The sequence below is a fragment of the Manacus candei genome, unplaced genomic scaffold (assembly GCF_025592945.1).
Source record: "Manacus candei isolate 608988 ecotype Guabito, Panama unplaced genomic scaffold, ASM2559294v1 h1tg000047l, whole genome shotgun sequence".
Classification (NCBI taxonomy): domain Eukaryota; kingdom Metazoa; phylum Chordata; class Aves; order Passeriformes; family Pipridae; genus Manacus; species Manacus candei.
The window spans coordinates 86748-111008 of NW_026138095.1; the positions used below are offsets into that span (position 1 = coordinate 86748).

A 24261-nucleotide genomic window follows, 5' to 3' on the forward strand; every position below is an offset into this window, starting at 1 on the left:
GTCTGGGTAGATGTCGCATGAAACTGTTCTGCCTGTGTCCTTGGGCATTAGTGTCTCTTTAGCATTGCTTTCTGACTCTGACCATGCGCATCCTCGAAATATTTGGAAGAGCATATCTCACAGACTGCCTTTAGGGGGATCTCAGTGGTGTTGGGATTAAAGAAATACTATACCAAAATACCTGGAGGGATTTAAAAGCAATTCCTTGCTTTTAAATATACAAAATATATTTTATATATATTTATTTTTATTTACACGTATATTTAAATATTAAATACACAGTAAGCAGAGTTAAAATAAGGAGCCTGGCTAGACAGTGCTAGGAACCAAAGGATTCGCTGCTTGCTTTTTTTTTTTAAGTCTTGGTGTAGGAAGGAGGAAGGTCTGTAAAACAGGAGCTCAATGTGAAGGCCTTTGTGGCCTGTGTCAATAGGAGCAGTTTTACATGCTGCAGCACACCCTCATACTGGCCAACAGGTGTCCAGGTTGGGATCTGGCATGGATGGAGGTTTCTTTCCCATCAATATAAGCAATTTCTTTCCAAGGGAATTAAGGCAGCCGAACAGATAGAGGACTGGAGGGCTTGCACACACCTGGGTGTTACCTTTGGATGGGACAGAATGGGAGCAGGGAGCTTAACTGACTCCAGAACTCTGAAATACTCTTAAGCCTGCCAGTTTTGGTGTTGCTAAGAGAGCTGCATTAGGAGCTCCTCATCTTTGTGGTGATGCTTCTTGTAATTAATGAAAATGGTAAAAGCTTTTTAAACTTCTTAGCAAATTAAATTCTAGCCCTTTTATTTCTCAGTCGATAAAGGAGTCCTGTGATTTGACCACTCATGTAGTAAAGCTTCTCCTGCTGTTATGAACACCTCAATCCAGTGGTAGGTCTGTGCTGAAAACAGCTCAAGAACACTGGCAGTCCTAGTCAGAGTAATTCATCCTTGAGTCAAAGGCCCTTCCTGTGAACACTAGGTTTTACTTCCGAGGTTATTTAGGGTGTCTTGTTGAAATGGCTTTCCACTGTCTTCATAACTTCCTCTTCTGCCTCAATCATATAAAATTGTAACATAACACTTCTCGTTTCAGCTTAGTCATAAAAGTATTATGTATGAAAAATGAAACACAAGTCTGGAAAGTCAGTATGATAAGCACAAAGGATATTCTGTCACATACAAAGCCATCTAGACAATTTGCAGAATGTACAGAAACTTAAAATTGTGCCAAAACCTGAGGTTAAAGGAATAACCATTTAGTTGTGTAATAACAGCGTAGCATTATTTAGCAAAGAAATCTTTCAAAAGCCACAGTAAGACAAAAATGGCTGAGAATCTGAATTCACCTTTGGGAACATTTCCAGTTTTTGCTTTTTGAAACAGAGCGGGGAACCCCAATCTGAAAACTGTATCAGGTTTTCATGTATCATCTGAAGCAGCTTCTAGGGATACGATAAACGTATCGTAGGGATACGATAAACTACTCTGTGGATTCCATTTTTCTCTTGCCTTCTGGAGCTAGCAGTGTTGTGTTTCAAGTATCAATTTAGTCTTTAGCAAACTGGAGCTAAGTTCCATGGCTAAACTCTTGTAACTGGGAAATGTCACTGCATTTCCTGCCACTAAATTAATAAAAGGCTTTAAAGTAACACACTACATGAGATATAAAAATAAACAGTTTATTCTGTGCAGCATCTATTTCTTTTAAAAGTCAAGATCCTAACTTCTCAATTTTTGTACAAGGTTGTCCTAATGATGCAAAGCCATTCTGAAGAAACTAGCAGAATGGAAGCTGGTAGCTGAGATAGTTCATGGTTTTGGCACTTTGTTTCTGTTAATAATGGTAAAGTATGAAACAATTAATGATGTTAATTTAAAAGGGATATAGGGTTTTAGGGGATTAGCATCTTTAAGTTTTCAGTTATCAAGCACAACAATTTTGGCACCTGAAAGCCAGTATTCCTTCGCTACCAGTAAGAAAACCAGATCTTTTACACTTAGTCTGTTTTGAAGATTGTTACTGCAGTCACAAAGCCTAGACAGATTTTTATAAGCAGATCTGAAAGGTAAGCTGCAGAAGCATGATTTTGTACAAAAAAATGACATTTCTTCAATGTGTTTGGGTGAAAAAAAATAGAATGCCTTCCTTGTGCCTTCCTTTTCTATTTCAGTGCAGTGCTGTCATAAATATGATCAACAGTTCTGTCGTGTTTCCTTAGCCAGCAGGAATGGCACTTTGAACTTCCATAGATTAAGCAAAAGGATAGGGAAGTGGGATAAATGGGGGGGGGAGGGAGGGGAAGAGGGGAAGACAAGAAAACAAACCAAAACCAAACTTGTTAAGACCTTCCTGTGATGCTAACATTGCGTTTTATAGATGGCTAACATGTTTCAAACTAGTCCAGTCTCTTCCCTAAGTCTACCCACTCTAATTTATAGGACATCTGGAAACTTGCACCACTTTTTCTATATACAAAATGGACACTTTTTCAGAATATTCTACTAAATCTAATATCCATGTTCTCCATGTTACTCGTAATATTTTTCAATGCTCTAGGGAAATCGTACTGAACACAGTATATGTAATGTAGGCTAATTTTGTTTGCTTAAGGTCTGTCGGGATCAATTCTGCTCATTTTTTTTCTTTCAGTATACTACCTCAGAATACCACTTGTGTCATCTAATCAGGACACTATCTGTAATATGCCTTTTCACAAACAGAATTTCCAGATGATAATTACAAAGGTTACAGGTTTAGACAGAACTCAGAAATACATTTACATAAGTCAAAGTTACAGATATTATCAAAATTAAATTAGGACTGAGCCAATTAATCTAAAAAATCTAAAAAGGTAAGAAATTCAAAAACCTAATGGAGACCGTTAAGTTCCTGAGATTTTTCTCCATCTCAAACTCTTTTCCCTTCACAAAGAACACAGGGAAATTATACTTAGTCACACAACACAGCGATTTCATCAATATTGTCTGAAAACATACGTATAAGTCCACTTTTCTTAAAATATACTTTTCCTATATCTCTTCCAAGTGAGCAGTTTCTGGTGATGCATAGCAAGAGCCTACTTGTGTTTATAAAAGCTTTTTAGTTTACATAAAAAGTATAATCACAATGCTCCACCTTTTGCTGATAAAGCTGATTTTCCAATGAGAAGTTGTCCAGCTAATCAGCTTCCAAAGAGATCTGATGAGCTGACTAGCTTCCAGTTACTAAAGCAGATGGCCCAGCCCTAAACTAGTTCTGTTTCTAAAATAAATAGTGTTGGAAATCTTTCTTTTCTAAACACTTTTCAATTCCCTGTCATGCTCACACACATGTTTCTGGGTTAGTTACAACTTCGCCATTTTTTTCAGGCTCATCTTTCAGAAACTGCTCCACTTCAATAGAGTCCACCTTGGCATCTTCAGGAGTTTTGTCTTCAGATTTGTTTAATTCCTCTCTTTCTGCTGCTTCTTCTTTTGTATGTGGTTCTTCCGATTTTTTCTTAATGCAGAAGAAATTTCCCAAGGCCAATACAAGTGCTGAGGTGGTAACTTCAATTCCAGCAATAATGAATACAAACATGTACCTCCCTGTTGCATCGAGGAGTTTTCCTGAAAAAGGTAACATTTCAGATAATTAACAAAAGCAATTATTTTGCAGCGAATTTTTTCTGCTTTTTTTAAACATTTATATCACTGCTGTCTAGAATTACCATGACTATCTATAAGCAAGTTTTTCGAAATGGGATTTTAAAAAGTTTATAACAAAATATTTCTCAATTATTTCAGTTCAATTTAGCAGTCACTGACATTATATCGCATCCCAAAACACATACTCCCATGCACACACACAGTCATGCAATTTGACTGAAATAAAACCAGCCTAGCCTTCATATGCAAGAGATGAAACAAGTGCTATGTATTTCAGATAAAAATGTGTACATCTGTGGCCAGGATCTGTATCATCAGCTTCCTCTTGCTCCCAATCTCATTTAACTTTCTCCATGGGCTGTCTGCTTAAGATGCAAATCTTACTTAGTAGTCAGTCTGGAGTAATTGACTGATTCTGACACTTTAGTAAAGTTAAGTTTTCACAGGACTTGGTGGATGTGAAAGAACAGGTGGGAGAATGTGAAGGAAGTGCCTCTCTGAACCTGAAGATCAAAGGAAGTAGTGCATAGTACTTCCATAGTACTTCCATAATACTTCCATAGTACTTCCATAGAACTCCCATGAAGGGGGTTCTGTCACAATAAAAATACTTCATGTTTGTTAGTGTATGGTGTAAATATTTTATGTCAATGAACTGTTGGGGTTTGGGAGGCAAAGTGTGTTTCAGTTCAGGATCTGTAAAATATATGTTCTTTGATAAGTAATTAATTTTCATTTTTACTTCAAATTAATGAATTTGACTATGTTGTCGTTTCCTTATTCTTGGGTTGTGACTCAAGTGCAATAGAAGCAGTCTACCTCCCTTAAAGTAGTCCAGTTTTATACTCCTTGTAAGATTTTTTTTCTTCCAATGTTTTCTTCTCCAAAACTACCATGGGTATAGAGAATCTGTCCTAGTGCTTTCCAAAGAAAATTGACAGGTTTCATATTCTGAATCCCAATCAGATATCTGCCAATAAGAGATTCAGTGCAGGTTTTCAGAGGAGAAACAGCAGCATCTCCAGATGGCAATTTAACCAATACTAAAAATGGATCCGAGAAGGAGAAAAGATTCATCCCACCTCTTCTTGGTCTATTTCAGAGTGTAACTGCAGAAAGCCTTCGAAGCATGTGCAACACTGGCACAATCTGCATTTCTTGAGTGACTCTCATCCTTTTCTCTGCTCCCTTAAATTTTGTGTAAATGGATGCGGTGCATATGGTTTTGAATTCTGAACTAAATGGAATACTTACCTGCTGATGGCGGACCAATTAGAACAGCCATAGCTTCTGCCAGGAGCACTAAACCGATAGCACTGGAAAACTTCTGAGTACCAACAATAGCCATGAGAACTTCAAATTGAAGAGCACCTACCATTCCATAAGAAATGCCAAAGAAAATGCAAAAGACCACCAGTCCACCATAATCAACAGACATCGAACCCATGAGATCTGTGAAACCATTGAAAATCATAGCAAAACTGAAGAGGTAGACACAGCGTGGTCTAACCCATTTAAGACCAGCTACCATTCCACAAATAGGCCGAGCAAAGATATCAATGAATCCCAGAATAGTCAGAAGAAAAGCTGCTTTGGTGTCTTGATAGCCTAAATCCTTGGCATAACTCACAACAAAAACTGGGGGAACAAAGAGGCCAAGCACCATGATAGATGCTGCTAGGGCATAGATTACAAAACCACCATCTTTAAACACACTGAAATCCAGAAGTTTTTTCTTCACTTTCTTCTCAGCTGGCTCTTTGGTAGCTTCAGACTTTTTGGGTGGCTCCAAAGGTCTCATTAGTGCTCCACATACACAGCAGTTGAGCAGCATCCCACCCAGTATAAGGAATCCTCCTCTCCAGCCATACTCATGTTGTAGTATCTGCCCCAGCGGTGATAGAGCACAAAGAAACACTGGACTCCCAGCGGCAGAGAGCCCGTTGGCCAAGGGCCGGCGTTTGTCAAAGTAACGGTTTAACATGATGAGTGATGGCTGAAAGTTTAGTGCCAGACCCAAACCTGTAACACAGGATACATAAAAAATAATACCGGCCTACAGTATCACTATTAAAGAAATTATGATTATACATAAAGAGAAAATAGTTTTATTCCAAATGGACAGAAGAAATCTAAAGTAACATTTTTAAAGCATTCCACCTCCATAATATTCTTGTACTTTATGATTACACTTCATGCTATTAAATACTCATAGCAAAAATAAATGACAGTTTAATTCCACATTTATCTGCCATTTTTATTAAAATCCATTTGGGTGATCATGATGCTTCAGGTATTTATCACATTTAGAAAACTTCAACCTAAAGCTAAGACATACGTTAACTCATTTTCAGCAATACACACTACTTACCAGTAATCACACCTGCAGTTAGATAGATCTGAACGATGCTTGTACAAAAGGAAGCTATCACCATCCCCATGGAGGCAAAGAGGCCACCCACCAGCATGACAGGACGACAGCCAAAGCGGTTGACACATACACTACACAGTGGACCTAGGCAAGAAAAGCAAGTTAGAGTTGCTAAGATAAACGAATCTTTGGGATTGATTTTATGTCACTTTGCATTTCTTCTTTGGTGGACTTCACAGAGGTTGGAGTCAATGATCTTAAAGGTCTAAGGTCTTCCCAACCTCAGTGATTCTGTGATTCTTTCCTGCTTTCTCCATACAGTCAAGCCAATCAGGAAGAGTGTTCTTTCCTCTACAGTCAAATACTTATCTTTTTTGTCTTCAGAGTGCTGTGCAATTTTTCTTTTGCATCATCTAGTAAATACTGAGTTACAGAGGCTTAATTTAAATCCAAGCTGAATTTAAATAACTGATTTATGTGATTTATAGTAATGCTTCTTTGGAATGCCTTACTTGCACACAAGTAACAATAAGCAGTCATGATACATGCTGTAAATAGCCGTATGATTTACAAACTTCATTGTATGACACAATACTGTTTCAAAAACAGATAACTACTCACCTGTTCCATAAAGCATGGCCAACAGAATGGAGGAAATCCATGCAGTGTCACTATATCCAATGCCAAATTCCCGGATAAGTTCTTTAAAGAAAACACTAACTGCCTTAGGAAAGGCGTAGGAGAATCCTGTGATGATAAAACAGCCAAAAAGGACAGCCCAGCCCCAGCCTCCATCAGGGGCTTTAACACCAGATGGACCATCATCAGCTACTACAGCTCCCATGATGAAGCTTGCGTGTTCCCTAAGAAACAAAAAGCAATTAGTATCTATAGATATTGGGATGATTATCTAACCAAAACTGGCAAAAATTGGAGAACAATTAAAAATAAGGTATAGGACGGCTTTAAATAAAAGTCTTGAAGATGCACTGCAATTGTACCTATTCCTTGTTCAGATTTAGTTCTTACAAAGCTTGCAAAAATACATAAAAAGGAGATGCACATAACTGCATTCTAAATGTCCCCTCACAGCTCTCAAAGTCAAAACTGGATTTCAACCAAATCACTGTTCCATAGAAAAACTGAAGCCATTACAGCAGATCAGGGATGTATTTGATTTTCACAGATATGTAATAACTACTGCATTGAAGTCTGCGGGATTTTTGTTACAAGACCTTGTTATGTGAAGCTCCTGGACTATGCCTGTAGAAGATCTGGTGCATCGCAAGAGTGCTGTGCAACAGTGGACTAATCACCCTGGCTTTTTGTTCCTACTGAGGATAGCAATACCACCCTGATACTCTGCTATCTTGAAAAGATATAAAGATCCCTTGAGATGCTGAGAAGTTGTCAGCCATCGAGTTAAGTATCTAAGCTAAAGTGCAGTGAAAATCTGCACAGGCAGTCTTTGTGGATGCTGGGAGTCAGTAACTGTAGCAATGTTCAGTATCACAGCCTGCATGAAGCAAATACTTTCCATTGTTGTTGTTAGTACCTTCGCAGTAAAAAAAAAAGTATATTTCATGAATCTAATTTTTCACATCTATAAGCAGTCATAAGCAGCTTTGCATATGAAAAATCTTTTCTCATGAGAATGTGTAATGCTGCCAAGTCTTAGAGAGATATGGGGTGAAAAAAGACACTGAAAAGGCACATAAAGTGTCCCCATATGTTATGTGAGGAGTGCAGGAAGGTATTGCATCACAGCAATTAGGGTTTTGTAGGGCCTGTGTACTACAAAAGTCTTGAAAATGTTGAGGTGAGCTTCAAACAAGTTACACATTAAATCTTACATGTACAAAAATTGGCCATTTCTTTAAAGTTCAGCTGATTACTCCTATTGTGTCAGTGTTCTCTACAAAAGTGCCCAAAAGAGGAGTGCCCATCACTGAAGAATGCTTCTGCTTTCAAGAGAATAGGCTTGCACAGCAATTGTTGTAAATGGGGAACTATATAGTTCTTACATCTCCATTTCCCAACCAGACTGCATGTGGCACAACAATCTGATGAAGACTTGTCTAGACAACTGAGCACCAAATGGATGATTGTTAATACGCCTGTATGGACATACTTACTATGGCATTTAGAGCAGCACTCCCACTTCTTGGAAGAAACAACTTTATATACAGATACAGAAACAAATCTTGCCACGACTATTGCTGTTTTATTACCCTGGGCTGTATGAGAACAGTAAGTGTCATAGTACTGGCTTTACCAGTTTTCTGGTTTCTGGAAATTAAATAGAAAACAATTCATCTTAAGTCCATACAACTAGAACATAAAATGGTTTAACAATAAGGGAAACTGAATACCTCAACAAAACCAGTCATCTGAGGCTGCAGATGGCTCATTTGCTGATTGCTGTTAGAATATGTAAAAATACATAGCTTGGTAGACTGGGCAATTTCTGCAGCAGGCTTTAGGTTGCTAAATAAGTCTTAAGATGCATCTCTGCACTTCTGACACTGGGATCTGTCCACCCTTCAAAATTGTTTTTCCCAGTAACTTCTGTTTGATAGAAGTTATAAAGCCTTATTCAAATAAGGACTTATTTTTTTGAAGCAAAAACCAGACAGCACAGAGTAGGTACACAAAGTGTAATCCTTTGTGACAGTGGCAGCTCTCTAGTATTGATGATAACAGGGGAAATGCTGATTAAAGTATCTCAGTTCAAATGTATAAAGAACAGCAGTAAGATAAAAAAATGGAGTCCAGGGCGTAGGAGGAATTGTCACTTACACTACTTCCAAATTGTCAGAACATTTCATTGGGAGTGAATGTTTAAAATGTTGGGGGAAAGGGTTGTGGAAATTTTGTTCGTTTGCATTAAACATCTAGTAGCAACATAAAGTTAGCAATAACACATGAGCATGCTTTGTTGAAAAATAGCAACTGGCAATCTCTCCAGACTGCTTAAAGTGCTGGATAGGGATATTCAGTGGCTTATGGCATTCACCCCCGTGCTGCTTCCTGCACACAGGCGCGGTGAGTCTACTTTACTGCGTCGACAGGAAAGATGTTCAAAGGGCAGCCTCTGCAGTCCTACAGTGCAGAGTCCCGACATCTGCGTGAGGAAGCGCCCGTCAAGAACCAGTTAGCTGGCAGCTCGCTTGTTCCTTCATAAGGGAACCGTTCGAGTTTCTCCGGGGCGACAGAAGTGAACCCGGCGCTCCAGGTCCGCCGCGAGTGCGGCCCGGGGGAAGCCCCGGGCGGGCGGGGTGCGGAGGCCGCTCCCGCCGCGGCCCCGCGTGACCCGCGCTGTGGCGGCCCCGCCGCACTGAGACGTGCGGGACGTGACTGGGCGAGGGGCGGGCGCTGCCCGCGGGCTGCGGGCGGGGCCGGGGCCGCTCCCCCGCCCAGCGCTCGCGGCGGCCGGAGCTCGGTTCCCCTATACGAGGTGGAAACAGCCTCCTCCGTTGCCGTCCTTTCATGCCCAGCAGAGCAAGGCGGCCTGTAAGAGACATATTCTGTTCCACCTGCCCTACGGGACTTACCATCTTTACTATGAGAAACAGTCTCTAAAACGGTTTTATGTGCTGCTGTGATGAAAGAGCAAGACTTGCTGATGTGAGGGAACCTGGCCTACTTTCCAGCATTCATAAAAATAAGCCTATGGGGAAACAAATAGTATCATCCATTTACTCTTCTTTTTGTCATGTCTGTTACCACATTTGGCTAAAAATAACCATAAACCAGCATAACAGATCTTCAAATGTCATCCTTTTAAAAGTGGTTTAATTTGCACATGCATACATCAAAAAGAAAGGCTGAGAGAATTGGGATTGATCAGCCTGGAGAAGAGGATGCTCTGGAGCATCCTTATTGCAGCCTTCCAGTGCCTGAAGGGGTACAAGAAGGCTGGAGAGGGACTTGTTACAAGGGCATGTAGTGAGAGGACAAGGGGGAATGGCTTCAAACTGACAGACAGTAGGTTTAGGTTAGATATTAGGAGGGTGTGAGGGTGGTGAGGCCGTAGCACAGGTTGCCCAGAGAAGCTGTGGCTGCCCCATCCTTGGAAGTGTCCAAGGCCAAGTTGGACGGGGCTTGGTGCAGCTTGGTCTAGTGGAAGGTGTCCCTGCCCATGGCAGGGGGCTTGGAATAAGAAGAACATTAAGGTCCCTTTCAACCCTAACCATTCTGTGATTCTACCATTATATTATTCATCTGGTTTTGTCCATCAGTAGTTCATGGTAACACACCAAAATTAAAAACTGTTAACCAGAATGAAATGAACACAGCAGAAGATGTACTTCATCCTCTTGCTGTGTGCCTTACTAGGCTAGATTGTATTCACCTCCTTAAGAACTAATAAGGAAGTAGTGCAGAGGTTCCCATGTAAGATGTGCAAACAAGGGCAGTAGTTTTAGAAAAGCTGAGCTTGTGGTTGATTTGCACAGGTAAAGTTTTTATTTATGATTTTACTTCAGTGCTGGGATGCTGTCAAAGCCTGCTAAGACAGGAGGTGACTGCATAACTATTGCAACAGCTTGCTTTGCTTTCTGCTTTTGCTAGCTCAGCCCTATTTAGAGGCAAAGGATTACATTTAACTGGCTGCAGCTCAGTTTCGTATCTCCACAACAGACATGATAGTATTGTCAGTATTTATTCCAGATTCCTTCTATCATGAATAGGTTCTTGCTTTGGTAATGTCTAAAACAAAGGGAACAAATGTAGTTAAATACATGGGGTTTCATCTTCCTGATATTATCTTCCTGTTGCTATGGAAACTAGTATAGGCTCAGTTAGGAGGAAATACTAGGTGATTGTCGGGAGCATTGTGGGTGGTGGTTTTGATGTGATGTCTATAAAAGGGGAGCATTTGGATTATAAAAAGGAGCAGCTAGAAATTGCAAGAATCTATTATTTGTGTTTAGCCAATACTCTTATTGGCCACATCGCAGTACTTCATGGTCAGCAGTATGGGTAGAAAGGACATTTGTGAGTATGTAGGCGGACCTATATATCTTAAGAACTTCCCATTCTCAGGAAGAATTAATTTCAAGAATTCTCAAGCAGAAGCAATTTCTTCTAACCGTGGCAGAAATCTACTCAACCTTGAATTCCTATGATACAAATAAAAAATAGTAATCAAAAATAGAACATGGATTTCCAGATGGGGAACCCAGTTCAGGCTGGAATTCAGTTGGGAACCCCACCAGGTTGAGAACTGTATAATTACAAAATGAGGAAGATGGTCTAAGCTGAGCAATGTAGAGATCCTCCTTCAGTTTCTTATCTGTGGAGTGAAGAAAATAATAATTCTCTCTTCATAGGGTGTTGGAGGTATGAATACATTGAAAAGCATATGCTGCTCAATACTGTGCTAATAGGAGTCATAACCTCCTGTATTAGCCCCCTTAAGGGTATTAAAATCTAAGCAGACTAAACAAAATATGTATGTTTTTCATGGTTTTGAGTGAAGAATCCTAAGACTAACCAACTCTACTGAAATTTTGCAGGCAATTACTCCTGCAAAAGTATTTTTATTTTAATATTCTTGACCCTTGTGACAGCCCTCTGCATTTAGAACAACTACACTTTGCATTGACATCACGGACATCTGCCTATTCAGCATGACTTTAAGTCTTTCCTGATTCTCTAAATACTAATACATACATCTGTAAATCAAATTTTATTTATTACAACTCAAGTACTTAATAGAAACCATTTTGATGGGCCACTGGTATAACACACTAGTGCATTTCAGGTGGCTTACCTGCTTAAATATCAGCCAATTGAATTACACGTTCATTCCAAAGGCTGCTGCAAACTTCTGTTTCCTACAAAATCATTACCATATTTGCCAATGCCTACCCTGACCTTCTCTCCTTCCCAAAAAGCCCCATAGGGACTTCCACTCTCCCATTTTGGCCTCCACTGTTTTATCAGAGACGGTTTTCCAGATCTGCTGCCTTTCTTAAGGGTTTGCCAGCTTTCACCACTCTCATCTCTCTCTCAAAACTCCTAGGATAATCCCGTGCTGTCTGTAGCTGTAAGTAACGTTCCATACCAACACTTAACTATTAATCAATCTCCAGTCCCCATTTAGCTGCAAAATGTCTTAAGCGTTCACTGCTACAGCACAGTGAGTAACATTCATTGCAAGTTATTAGCAGACTGCAATGACACACTGCAATTTTTATGTGTAGCAAATAATACTAACCAGTCTAGATTCTGTTATCCGGGTAAAGTGCTCTACAGGGAAAGTTGTGCCTATTTATTTGTTTGTTTATGTCATATAATGAAAATGTTGGAACCCTGCTCTTTACATTATTTGGGAAAACAAATATACTAGTCCTATAACGATAGCAATGTCAACCTCCATAGTTATTGTATCTATATCAAATGCCCACTTTCTGGAGAAGCGGATTTATTTTTCTAAAGCCTACAGGTTTTTTTACACCACAACCATTACCATAAGTGCATTAATGTCATAATCACAGCAGCTCCTTAAGACCAGAGAACATGTGCCCTTTCTGTGTTCACAGAAAAGTGACAAACATGCCTTCAGTTGTATTGGAATTATCTGGCTGCTTTCAAAAATATAAGTTGCAGACCCCCAACTTCAGCTGAATACTTACAACTAATTTTCATGTATCGTGAAAATTAATTTCAGCCCTGCAGCTGTGGTGGCTTTGCAATGTGTTGAAGCTTTAAAAACCCAGAAAATTCTTGGAGAAGTGTCCTTATATTGCCTAGTATAAAACCAAAAAGTGACAGAGCTAAATAAACACTAATTAAGGGTCTAGTCCTGTCACCAGCTGGACGTATGTGCTAATTTTTGCAGAATACCATGGAACTACCGTGATGTATAAAGTGCTTGTATGCACTTGTATCTCAAGCCAGGTTAGCACATGTAGCTGAATATATTGAGAAAAGATCGCCTGGCTCAGAGGTGTCATTTTACACAATCACTTTGGACAGTGCAGCTGCATAATAGGGTGAGATAACTGAGATATGTGAATTCCCACTTCAGTCACAATTTAAAACATCACCTTAATATTTTTATAATATATAAAGTATATAAAATATAATATAGAAAATAATATAAAGATATAATATATAAAATATAAAAATATAATATATAAAATAATATATCTTGTGTTATTCTTCTGACTGAACCACAACAGGTGTACTGTACTAATAGATTCTGGTTTACATTTTAAAGCGGCTGACTGCCACACTGCTTCCTCTGAAATAACCATTGCAAAACCATACTTGACTTTACTCTGAGACATTCTAAACTAAACAGTCTTCCAATTGCTTTAGCCAAAAAGCACGCAAACCCGCTGCCCAAGAGGAGCGCATTTCCACAGCCAGTGCTAACGGTCTGTGCCCGAGAGGAAGTTGTATTGCTGCAATTCAACTCCACCTTTGTTCACTTTTTCTTCGCGGAACCTCTTAGAAGAAGGCAAGCCGCAGACCATTCCCGGTGGATTGCGAGCAGCAGCAAAAATGGGCTCCTTCCCAAGAAGTGGAAAGGGGTTGTGGCGGCCGCCCCGCAAGGGAGGAGCGGGGTCGGGAAAACAATGGTGGCGGTCGTGCCGCCGCCAACGGCCACGGCCACGACCGCCCGAGCGGCGCTCCGGGGGGGGGCACGTAGCCGAGGGGGCTCCCGCGGAGCACTCGGCGATGCTCGCGAAGCCCAGGGAGGCTCCCCACCGTTCTCAGAGTGCTCGCTGAACCGAGTAACGGAGTTCATGCCCGGGGCTGCCACGACGTCCTTTACGAAGGGACGGTCCTCAGTCTGCACGTCGCTCGCTCTGACGGATCTGAGCGGTCACCACTGTGACAAAGAACTTCGAAATTCACCCCCCGGGGCTCGACACTGAAACAGGAGGTGAGCAGCAGCGAAGGGATCGCGGAGGCGAGGCTTTCGCGGGGACCCTCTTTGCCCAGTAACGGTCTGAGGCCAGGGATGACGGGAACAAAGCCGGAGCTCGCGGGTGTCTCACGAGCCACCTGTGTGGCACTGTACGTGCGCTGGGGCCGGCGGCACCGCAAGCCGAGACGTGACCCGGCGCCAAAGGGGGAAGAAGCTGGGGGCAGCGCTCTCCCGTAGCGGGCAGAGCGGGGCTTGGTCGCCAGCACTGCTTTGCGCCCGGACAGCGCTTTCAGGCCGTTGGCTGTGAGGACGTTGGGCGACCCATACGGCAACGAGGGTTTTCCGAGGAAAAGATGCGCCCTCTTGGTCTCATGCGCGGGGAGAAACGCAGCCGGTGGGACGGCGCCCCGCCGTCCCTCGTGAGGTGGCGCCAAGGGGGGCGAGGACAGTCGGCGTCGTGCCCACCGCCGCACCGGCGCCCAGCGCAGCCTCTGGGCGAGGGATGAACCCTCGCCTCCCGCGCTGCGCTCGCCCAAAGCTTAGAAGGCGCTCGGGCGCATCCGCCGGCCCGGACAGCCCCACGCGGAGATGCGCCCTGGGTGAGCCGGGGGCTTTGAGGTCGGTTCACGCGTCTCGGGAACCCCCCGCCATCCCCGCGCTCCCCGCACTCCCCACGGCGTTCGGCCCCGTGCGCCAGGCAAGCGCTCCGCAACATCACGCACGACGGCTCCGCCTCAGTACCTGAGTCACGTCCCGCGGCTCACCGAGAGGATGACCGTGCTCGCGCCGGACCGCAGCTGCTGTCCCCGTACGCCCGCACACACCCGCCCCAGCCCGTCTGGTCCCGCCGGCTGCGGAGCTCCGGCGCGGCGGGTCTGTGGCTCTCGCCCCTCCCCTGCCACAGCGAGGGCGCCCTGGGTCCTACTGCCGCCGTGACTCCTTCCCGCTGCTACGGGTTCTCCCGCGCAGGGCCGGCCGCGTGCTGCGCGGCCCCGGGAGGCCGGCGCGGGGCTGGGTCCTGCCGGCGTGGATGATGGACTGGCTGTCCAGAGGTCCAGAGGAGCAGGGCCTGAGCTGTGGACTTCAACGTATGAATGGACTTCTACAGTGGAGGTTTGTTCTGTGCTGCTATTTCTGTTTTCCAGGGAGCAATCGCAATTTCTTCATTGTCTCATGAGACACTGTCGCATGAGAGCGACTCTTACAAGCTTCCTTGCCTTGTTGTTTTCTTCTCAGCTATTTTTTAGTGTGATATTGTGCATTTTGCAGATAACTTACAGGCTTCCCTCCTCATCCTCTACAAAAGAGAGTGCTCCCTGCAAATATGCTTGCTTGAGACATCTCCTTTTACATCAAGATGGACTTAGCTTTCTGCACTGATCTGTTGCTGGTCTACTGCTATTCATACAAATGTTGGATTATAAAACTGAGTGTGTGTTCATACTGCTATTTAGCATCTGTGAAAGTTGTAGTGAGCTTCTCAAGTACACTACAGAAAGTATCACTCTTTGGGGTACTCGGTGCTTAGGAAATTCAGGAGTAGGTGCTCTACTCCTTTGTGTGCTTATAGCACACAATCCAGTGTGTAGGGGAGTGACTGCCCCCCTGTGCTGGGCACTCGTGAGGCCGCACCTTGAATCCTGTGTTCAGTTTTTGGCCCCTCACGACAAGACAGACGTTGAGAGACTGGAGTGTGTCCAGAGAAGGGAACAGATCTGGGGAAGGGTCTGGAGCACAAAGACCAGCTGAGCGAGGTGGCAGGGTTCAGCCTAGAGAAACAGAGGCTCAGGAGGGACCTTCTTGCCCTGACAGGAGGGTAGAGCCAGGTGGGGATTGGGCTTTGCTCCTGGGGAGCGAGGGACAGGACAAGAGGAAACAGCTTTGAGTTGTGTCAGGGGAGGTTTAGATTGGATATTAGGAAAAATTTCTTCTCCAAAAGGGTTATCAAGCATTGGAATGGGCTGTCCAGGGAGTTGGTGGAGTCACCATCCCCGAGGTTAACAGTTGGACTCAATGCTCTTAAAAATTTTCCAACTTAAATGATTCTTTGATTCCTATCACTGCTGTGGAGATGCACAGGAGTAAGGTTCCAACCAGAAGAGGACAGGTAGGATACAGTATTTTCTTTTGAGAACTATGGTATTGTAGAGATTAGTAGCTTCCAATATTTTAGAACCTTACTGAGATCATGTAATACCAAGGGAGGATCTGAAACTCTTCTAATGACTTAGAAGTTTCTTCTTTTCCCTGCACATTATGTTTGCGTTGGCTTTTGGTTCAGTTTTGATGAACTGTAGTACGCATTTGTCCATGCTTAGAGATTCATTGCAGTAATGTGTGAAGATGAGCAATTTTGGGTAGATAGCATATAGCCAGTAAGACCTACATTGCTAATCTTAAAGATCAGTAAAGCAGGTTTTTGACTGTCTACCATTATCTGAATTTAGGCCATTTACTTGCAGACTAGATGAAGTTAATTGCAGGAGAGCAGAAACCGCTGATTGTCATGGAGTTTCTGAAGCAAGCTGTGCAGTGCCTGAGGCCCAACACAATTGGTGAAGTCTAGCAGCTGAAGACATTTTTATGTCTTCACACAGGTAATCTTTGGTCTTCAGGAAAAGGAAGTATTATCTCCATTCCCAGTCCCAAAGAACTGGAAAAACTTCAGATTTTGAGAGGAAGACATTTTTACTTCTCATCACCCCACCCTCTGGCTCTAAGTTTTTAAGGAGGACAGTTCCATCCCGTAAAATGGATTCTCATAAATCTGTTACTCTGACCGTCCAGGTAAACATCTTTGGAGTGTGTCATGGCTCATAGAAACAAAAATGAGGATGGCAGGATAAATAGATTGTGTAATCCTGGGTCTTGTTACAGAGTTGGGCCATGATGGGTTGGACATAGCCTTTGGGCTGGAAACTTGGTAGTGCTTTTGAGCCTAGTAGTATATGTGTAGCCAGTATGTACCCTGCTTTTCCTCTCTACAATGTAGCATTTTCAGAGGGTGAGTCCTTATTGTTTTAATTTCCTTGTGAAGCTACTTGTAAGTGTTGCTATTTCAAAGTGTAGTGATGGGGCCAAAGGCTTGTATTCCAAAAAGGTTGACTCCGAAGGTGGTTCTAAAGGTAGCTGAAATCTTACCTTTGGCCGAAATCTTACAGAACTCACTAATGTTTGGTAAGAACAGAAAATCTCTTCTAAACTCCTGTTTGCTAAAAGGGCCAAAGGTTTCCTTCTATTTCCATCTATAAAACCAAGACATTTCCTGCATTTATTTTAGGTGTATTCAGGTTCCTACATCGATCCCCAAGTTCACATTGTGTAGACTATAAGCTTTTTGACTCACCAGTAAAGTTTATCCATTTTGGGCACTATTGAATCACTGGAAGCCATCAGTTACTCATTTGGGGAACTGACATGCACTTAACTACGTGACTAGGGACTGTTTGAAGGTACGTTGGAGAATATGACAGCTCACTTGAAAGGGGGGTAGGGGTGAAGAAGATGGTGTGGTTGATAAGTTAGGCAATGCTGAGATAAGGCATAAGGAAAAGGAGCATGCCAGCAGTCAGAATGGCATATGGATTTAGACATTTACCTATTATGTGATTCTTCAGATGAATGCTTTGAGAGGCCCACTGCAGTATGTAAATTATGCTGGGACTTGCATTATAATTTTTGTGTGCTCAGGTATGGAAAATCGTTTGAAGCCAGTTTTCATTGCTGTATTTTAAACCAGAGGTGATTCATATAAATAAATTAACTAAATCCCTTTAATAATTGTAGTATTCTGAAATTATATGTAGCTAAATGAAACTGGCTTTATTTCAAAAGTCAGGTTGTAAATTCTGATTCTAATTTTCCGAAATAGTCACTGATGGAACTTAATCCCTCCTTTCTTTAAATGTCATGGGGCTAGGACATACAGTTCTTTTCTGGTGACATAAGGAAAGAACTACTTATATCTTAAGATATGTAACATATATAGATATATAAGATCTATAAGAACTACTTAGGTAATACTTTATCTTCTTTAAATGAGTGTACTTCAGATATAATTTGGATGCAACATTCAGGTTTCTGAAAAGTCTCTCCTCAGGCAAATCTTTATATAATCTAGAAAAACAGAAAAGTGAGAGAGCATTACAGGAAGTTTGCATCATGACTTCCAGACAAGCAAGTCATCTAAGTGACTAAGGGAAAATCATGCTTTAGGTCCAGCTCATGTTTTACATCTTTGTCTGTCTCATGTGGTTTGGTTGATGGATACATTTTTTAATAATTAAATGCCTTGATAGCAAAATATATTTATCTGTGCCACATGACCTCATGTTGCAGTTGGCCTGAACTTGTTTTACAGGCTTTTTAAAATTTTTCAAATGATGCAGTGGAAGTTCAGAGGATAGGAAGTTTGTTCCCATCCCTGACAGCTGTACTGTAAGGGGCCAAGAATCTCCTTTCTGATCTGCACTATGGAGAAATTGTTTAATACTAAACAGTCTGATAAACAAAATGTATGGGAAGACAAGTGAACGAGAGAGTGAGATCTGAGAGTATGGTACAAATATTATCTGTGTTTTGGGGGAAGAGGGTGTTACTAAAAGAGACTGGGGCTGCAGAGGAGCATGCCCGTCCTCACACGATGCAGAGGAGGAGCTGCTGTGAGAGAGTAGCGAGGATGGAACGGGGAGAATGTGAGGAAGAGAATATGCTAACGGAGGCCTGGAAGTGAACGCGGCGCGAGTAGCCGAGAAGCGCCGGCTGGTTGATCAGGAACGGAGGCAGAAGGGGAACTGGCGGTTCCTCCCGGAGCGAAGGCCGAGAGGAAGGGGAGGGGTGGGGTCCCCCCCACGGATGACGGTGGGCGGTGTCCCCCACGGACACGAGCCCGCCCCTCGGCACGGCCCTCCCCGCCGCAGCTCCCGGGAGACGCGGCGACGTCCGTGAGCGGAGGGACGGGCAGGTTCGTGCCGGGAGGAGCCGGCCTGCGGCTGGACTGCTCCATCAGAAGGCACTGCGGTCGCACAGCATTTCGTCGTGCCGCAGGTTGTCTTTCGGAGCTCCCGACGCGTCGCTTGTGCATCTCGCGTCCTTTTCTCTCTCTGGGCACACTGTCTTTCTGCACCCCTCTCGCTAAGTGTCCTCCGTGTTCAGTCCCTGAGTCCAAAGCATTATCTTCTGCTTCTGTCTACTGCCTTCCTCTAAGGGACTTGACCTCAACAATCTGCCTGCCATCTGCCCTTCTGCCTCAGAACATCTGACCCTCTGGGTCCTCCATGGAACCTTCCTTCTGGGTTCTGCTTCCTGGCTGCGGGTTCTGTTGGCAGAGTTTTCCTTCATCCCTACTCAGTTGTCTTTTTCTCCCTTTCTGCTCTGCAGACCTCTAGTCCTGGAGAGTACTTGATCCCTGCCTTGCCAGTAGCATTCCCATCCTCCATCTGTGTGGCTGTCCCTTCCTGTCATCCCTGGGGATATTTGCTCTAGGGACTCAGTGTCAGTGCTCCTCATGGTGTGTTGCCCTCTATTACATTCCTTGGACACTCTCTAGAATATGTAACCATGTCTCAGTCCTAGAAGCAATTATTTCTTCCCACCATACCTTGCGGTCCCTTATGCCTCCTAATCTTCGGTCTGCCCTGAATAATGGGCCTGACACCATACCCCGTGCAGGATGCGATGTACCCTGCAACATAGCCCACCACATGCTATACCCAAGGTATGTCCCTGCTACCAGGTTTCTCTTGTTTGTTGTTTGGTCTTTATCCTATCCCCCAGCTTCTGCTGTATTTTATCTATTTTGGTCAAATTGTATAATGCATGATGTGTATTTGCTGTTTCATATACCTGACCTTACTTGTAAGGTAAACAGCAAACCAGCCTCCAGGAGTAAAGAAGGAGACAACACACAAGTGATGCTTACTTGTATCACTGATAGTCATAATTTTTTCGAGGAACTGTACTGACTGGTGGTCACAATACTGTGCCTATGCTGACTGCTTGTTTCATCTTGACTTGTAGCACACTGTGAAACAGCTAGAAATAAGGCTAGCAAGGAAGAGAGAAGCAAGTTCAGTTTCTTTATACTTTGAAGAAAGTTGTAAAGCTTTACACTTCTTTGACAAATAGGGGTTGTATAGAAGTCTGAAGGTTCTCAATTATTACTCTGTTCTTCAGGATCACCTTGCTCTTATTTGGTTGAAAGGTGACTAGCTCAAACATGGCATTTTTAGTACGAGCAATTGCAAAGTCTCCACTGAATCAGATATGCCAACCACATTCAGCTGTGTGTGATTTACAGCCAAGTTTTTTTCTGTGTGTGTAGGGAGGGGTGGTTTTGTTTTCAGTGGGTTTTTTTGTTTGTTTTTGTGGGGGGTTTTGGTTGATTGGTTGGTTTTTGTTGTTTTTTTGTTGGTTTTTTTTTTTTTTTTTTTTAAAAGAAGCTGACATAAGCCCCATTAGGCCCTTATAGGAGGGAGCAGAAGTACCTATCAATCTCCTCTTTCCGTATGTGCTGAAGTAAGTGGTTGGACTGCAATGGGTAATTTTGCTGGTTAGGTTATAGGGGTAAGCTATGCTTATGTGTAATATGTTCTTTCTTATGTGTATGCTGTTTCCTGAGTTGTCTTTTGATATCACCATATTTTGGTTTACTGTTCTTCTTGTGACTGCAAGACATCCAGGCAATTGGTGCAATTTATATTTAAAATTACATTGTTATTTACATTATAGTCATTATTGAAACCAACTTGCAATTATAAATGTTGCTGATCTCAAGGGCAAAATGCTCTCTTCTTCTCCATTACATTGTATTTCTAAGAAATACAGTTCTCTGTGATGGAAAACAATAATTTAAAATTGCAAGAAGGGTCATTAATTTATATTTTTCTATGGAATTAATGATTCCTATATTATATGGAACCCGAACTTGCCTCAGAATACCACTTTCAGTTTATCAGTAATTTGAGATATGGAGATTGAGAGGAAGATTGTTTTTATAGGAAATGGTGTGGTGCTTTTTAATTTTAAGATAATTGTAGAGAAAGATTGTAAAAGAAGTATAATTTTTCTTAACCACCTCTTTCCAAGAAAAATTGTGACTTTAGTTTGATAATTTCAAGGAAGCAATAGGCTGGAGCTGTGGTCTTGTTTTTCATTCCTTGCACAAAGGTCATGTCTAATAATGTATTGTTAATTTTAGCTAATGAAACATACATCAGGTTTTTAAAAGGCACTTGTGAAAGTATTTTGATGCCTTAGTGGGTATAAACTGACCATAGTTTCTTGCAGTGCCTTAAGTCCAGAAAGCATCTCATAGGCATTTTTTATCTTTAATGTCTTTATGATCGTGGTGGAGGGAGGAAGTCAGATTTAGTTAATCTTTTTAACTGTGGTAGCCATCAGGTGCATTTGGAGCAACTGTAGCTGAAAGGATGATACAGAAAGAACAGATCTTTCTTAGTGTTGCATGCTATAGGAGGGGAGACAGTACTGTTCATGAATATCCACAACAGTGACTTTTAAAGAAAACACTTATTTCTCCTTACCCAAAGGAAGAAGATATACTATTTGTACATGGTAGCACAATTTGACCATTGCCAACAAGAAGCAGAATATGAAGTGAAAACATAATTTTATTTTAATTGTCTTGGGGATAAAAGTGAAATCTAGGCTAGCAGAATTGAAAGGCCACCAGATCATTGTGTCCTTTAGCAGGGATTGTTACTCAGTGTACTTGGGAAAAGCAAGTTGAATTCTTTTATACTTGTCACGTGCAATGAACAGAGACTCATTTTTTGATCCTAGATAATTAGAATTGTCTAGTTTGTCTGTGAAAAAAATGTTATTTAAATTGTGGCATCCTTTAGCATAGAGATATTGCATTATATTTGCTGATCTGAAAATCTCTCTTTCATCTAAAGAGATTAAAGATCCACTATTTGAAAGGCATGCTTGTCTGATTTGTTCTGCGCATGCTGTGCTTATCCAGAAGGGATTATCTGTAACCACTGACACAGAGTAATACTGCACAGTGAGAGAAGCTATATTGACTCCAGAGATTTTCCCAAATCTCTGGAGAGATCTGAGCAGAAATTACCATTTTTTAAATTATTTTTTTTTTAGCCAATCATAGTGCTTAGAGATAATGTGGGTTTTTTTTCTTCTGCAGAATTTATAATTAGATACTAGACAAATATGGAGAATAAACAGCAGAAAGAGATGGAAGTGAAGCAAGTAAAAGGTTTTGCCAGTATCGGCACAGGCTCCCTGTTGTTTATTTTCTTTTTGGTTTTAAAACTAGGAGAAGACAAATGGGACACGGCAGTTAATACTGCTGATAAAAGAGAAGGCTGGACTGTGACTTGATCATCATAAATGTCTTGAAGAAAAGAGAAATAAGTGTGCAGTTTGTGTGCAGTTTGTAGGGTGGAGGGAAAAAACACATTTCTTGAGTTCTGTCTGCACATCATTCTTTTTTAATGTAACTATTGTCTTCAGACGTAATGGTATCTTTGGGATTATTCTCTGCTTAAAATGGTAACTGCTGTAAAGTGCTGTAAACTGTTTTGGGTCAAACGACATTTATAGTGTAGAGGTGGTTGGATAAGTTTTAAATAACTTTTTTTAGTTATTGTGAGTGATCTGGGCAAGACTCTGGAATTTGTCAAAGGTCACTAGAAGATGTTACTGTGGTTCTGGAGTATATGCAAATTCATTTAAAGCCTGTTCAGGAATTTTACCTGGAGCATATCCTTTGGGAATGGAAGGAGGAGTTTGAGTCCTTTAGACCCAGCATTGCCTCTTTGCCAGGCTGAGCTGAATACTGCTCACTGAGCAATACAGCAATTATTCTTCTGATCTGCCTTGCCCTGAAGAGTTTTGGGATGAACAAGGGAGTTGTAGAAGTGCCTGTCTAGACTACACTGAGACAGCACTTCTGATACACTTCATTTGTATGCCTAAGTGTTAACTATAGCATTCAGCTTAATTCAGGTGACGTGTAAATTTAAAAGCAAAATCTAGCAGAATAGGAAAGTAAATATCCATTTCGGTGTTTGTGACTCTCCTGTTTTAGTTCACAGTTCTGTCTTTGTAGTTATATGACCAATCTTATCTAACCAAATGCAGCGGTCATTCAGCTACATAAAATAACTGTAATATCGAGTTGAAAGTAACCAGAAGGTTGCAGAACAGCATGGTATCAATAAATCTGTTACATTTTGCAGGGATGAATACATAACTTGAAAGGGTTCAGTGTATCATTACTGGTCACCTAAGTACCAGTAGCAGTATCAGCTCTTCGAATTTGCATGAAATCCTGACCTTACTGGTATTCTTCCACTGTATCTCAGAGAAACTTTTTTGTTGATAGCAAATAATACTGCGGGAGGATAGGAGAAAATATAGAGCTGTATCTAAATGTATCTAAAAGATCAGATTTCTGCTGGTCAGCCCTTGTTTTGCAGTTTCTTCTTATGTAACTGAAATTTTTGGGTGGAGGAGGAACTCTGCTATACTTAAGTGGAGGTCCTGCACTACTTTTCAGCAGATCCTCTATATTTTGTATGCAACTTCTGAAGCATTGTTTTGGGATGTAACATATACTGTTCTAATTGGTTTCAACTGACAAGAAAAAGATGTTATGGTGACTGTTTCTTTAGGAAATTATAACATTTTGTCTTTATAGTTATGTGTTATTGTTCAAAAAATTTTACATATGGATGCCTCATTAGTTCACCAGAGATGCTTTTTAATGTAAATTTGTTTTATTTTTGTTTATAGCTCTAGGAATAGTCACATAGGTCATCAGCAGGAGAAGAATGTGAACCTGAAACTTCACATGGAGCAAAAATTTGAGAACTGGAAGGAGAGATTGATGTCAGAAATGGGTATAAGAATGTTGGAGAAACAATGTGGTATTGCTGCAGTGCCATCTAGCAATCCTTTTTTCAGTTTTATTTTTTTTAATTAGCGTGTTCTGGTTTAACATTGCTATAGTTGTATAAGCTTTTATTTTTTTCCTATTTTTTTCTAAAAATTGATTATATTTATAATTACAGATTATGCCCTGCTTGTGTAGCAGCTGTTGCTTTGCTTGTCTGACAGCTGCCCCTTGTATGGAACTGCTAAGAATGTGTTTAGTAATCTGAGATTGTGTAAGATTATTTTATGTAGACAGCCCACTGCTAAATTCGTTAACCTTGAAATTGCAGGAAAGGTCAGCATGTAGAAAGCAGAAGTATACTTAAGCAAGATGGGTAAATACACGTTTTTTATCATGCTCCTAATTACAAGGCTTTTTTTCCCCCTTCTGCCTCTTATATTCCTGTCATTTCACCATAAAAGGATCATTTTACTAACAGT

The 24261-nt window shown here is 41.7% G+C and overlaps 3 protein-coding genes across 4 annotated transcripts in view; 1 reads left to right on the forward strand and 2 right to left on the reverse strand.

Annotated features, from left to right (window-relative positions):
• Nucleotides 1-275: 275 nt before the first annotated feature.
• On the reverse strand, nt 276-14750 carry SLC16A3 (solute carrier family 16 member 3). Of its 2 annotated transcripts, XM_051797773.1 has the most exons (6): nt 9031-9079; nt 8150-8303; nt 6636-6877; nt 6015-6158; nt 4898-5665; nt 276-3604 (listed from the first exon to the last, which is right to left on the reverse strand). In XM_051797773.1, exons 3-6 carry the CDS (start codon nt 6856-6858, stop codon nt 3318-3320), a joined length of 1422 nt encoding a protein of 473 aa, XP_051653733.1. In that variant the 5' UTR covers nt 6859-6877; nt 8150-8303; nt 9031-9079; the 3' UTR covers nt 276-3317. The 2 variants fall into 2 exon arrangements, with proteins under 2 accessions (XP_051653733.1, XP_051653732.1); XM_051797772.1 differs by lacking the exons at nt 8150-8303; nt 9031-9079 and adding an exon at nt 14641-14750.
• Nucleotides 9590-14614, reverse strand: LOC127475876 (uncharacterized). Its single transcript, XM_051798069.1, has 3 exons — nt 14575-14614; nt 13447-14437; nt 9590-9684 (listed from the first exon to the last, which is right to left on the reverse strand). The coding sequence occupies exons 1-2, from the start codon at nt 14612-14614 to the stop codon at nt 13800-13802; spliced, it is 678 nt and encodes a 225-aa protein (XP_051654029.1). The 3' UTR covers nt 9590-9684; nt 13447-13799.
• A 135-nt stretch (nt 14751-14885) lies between the features above and the next one.
• CCDC57 (coiled-coil domain containing 57) overlaps nt 14886-24261 on the forward strand; it is a 39088-nt gene continuing 29712 nt past the window's right edge. Inside the window, exon 1 of the mRNA XM_051797769.1 lies at nt 14886-15012. Within this exon, the coding sequence (XP_051653729.1) occupies nt 14930-15012 (83 nt within the window). The 5' untranslated portion in view covers nt 14886-14929. The remainder of the gene's footprint in view (nt 15013-24261) is intronic.

Bases quoted from the DNA above. Each gene is read 5' to 3' on its own strand.
- LOC127475876 (XM_051798069.1), bottom strand. From the start codon at position 14,614: ATGTTGCGGAGCGCTTGCCTGGCGCACGGGGCCGAACGCC. The intron at 14,438-14,574 runs GTGGGGAGTGCG...GCGCCTTCTAAG, and splicing joins GGCGCACGGGGCCGAACGCC to CTTTGGGCGAGCGCAGCGCG.
- SLC16A3 (XM_051797772.1), bottom strand. From the start codon at position 6,858: ATGGGAGCTGTAGTAGCTGATGATGGTCCATCTGGTGTTAAAGCCCCT. The intron at 6,159-6,635 runs GTGAGTAGTTAT...TTTCTTGCCTAG, and splicing joins GGCCATGCTTTATGGAACAG to GTCCACTGTGTAGTGTATGT. The intron at 3,605-4,897 runs GTAAGTATTCCA...TACCTTTTTCAG, and splicing joins AATTGGTCCGCCATCAGCAG to GAAAACTCCTCGATGCAACA.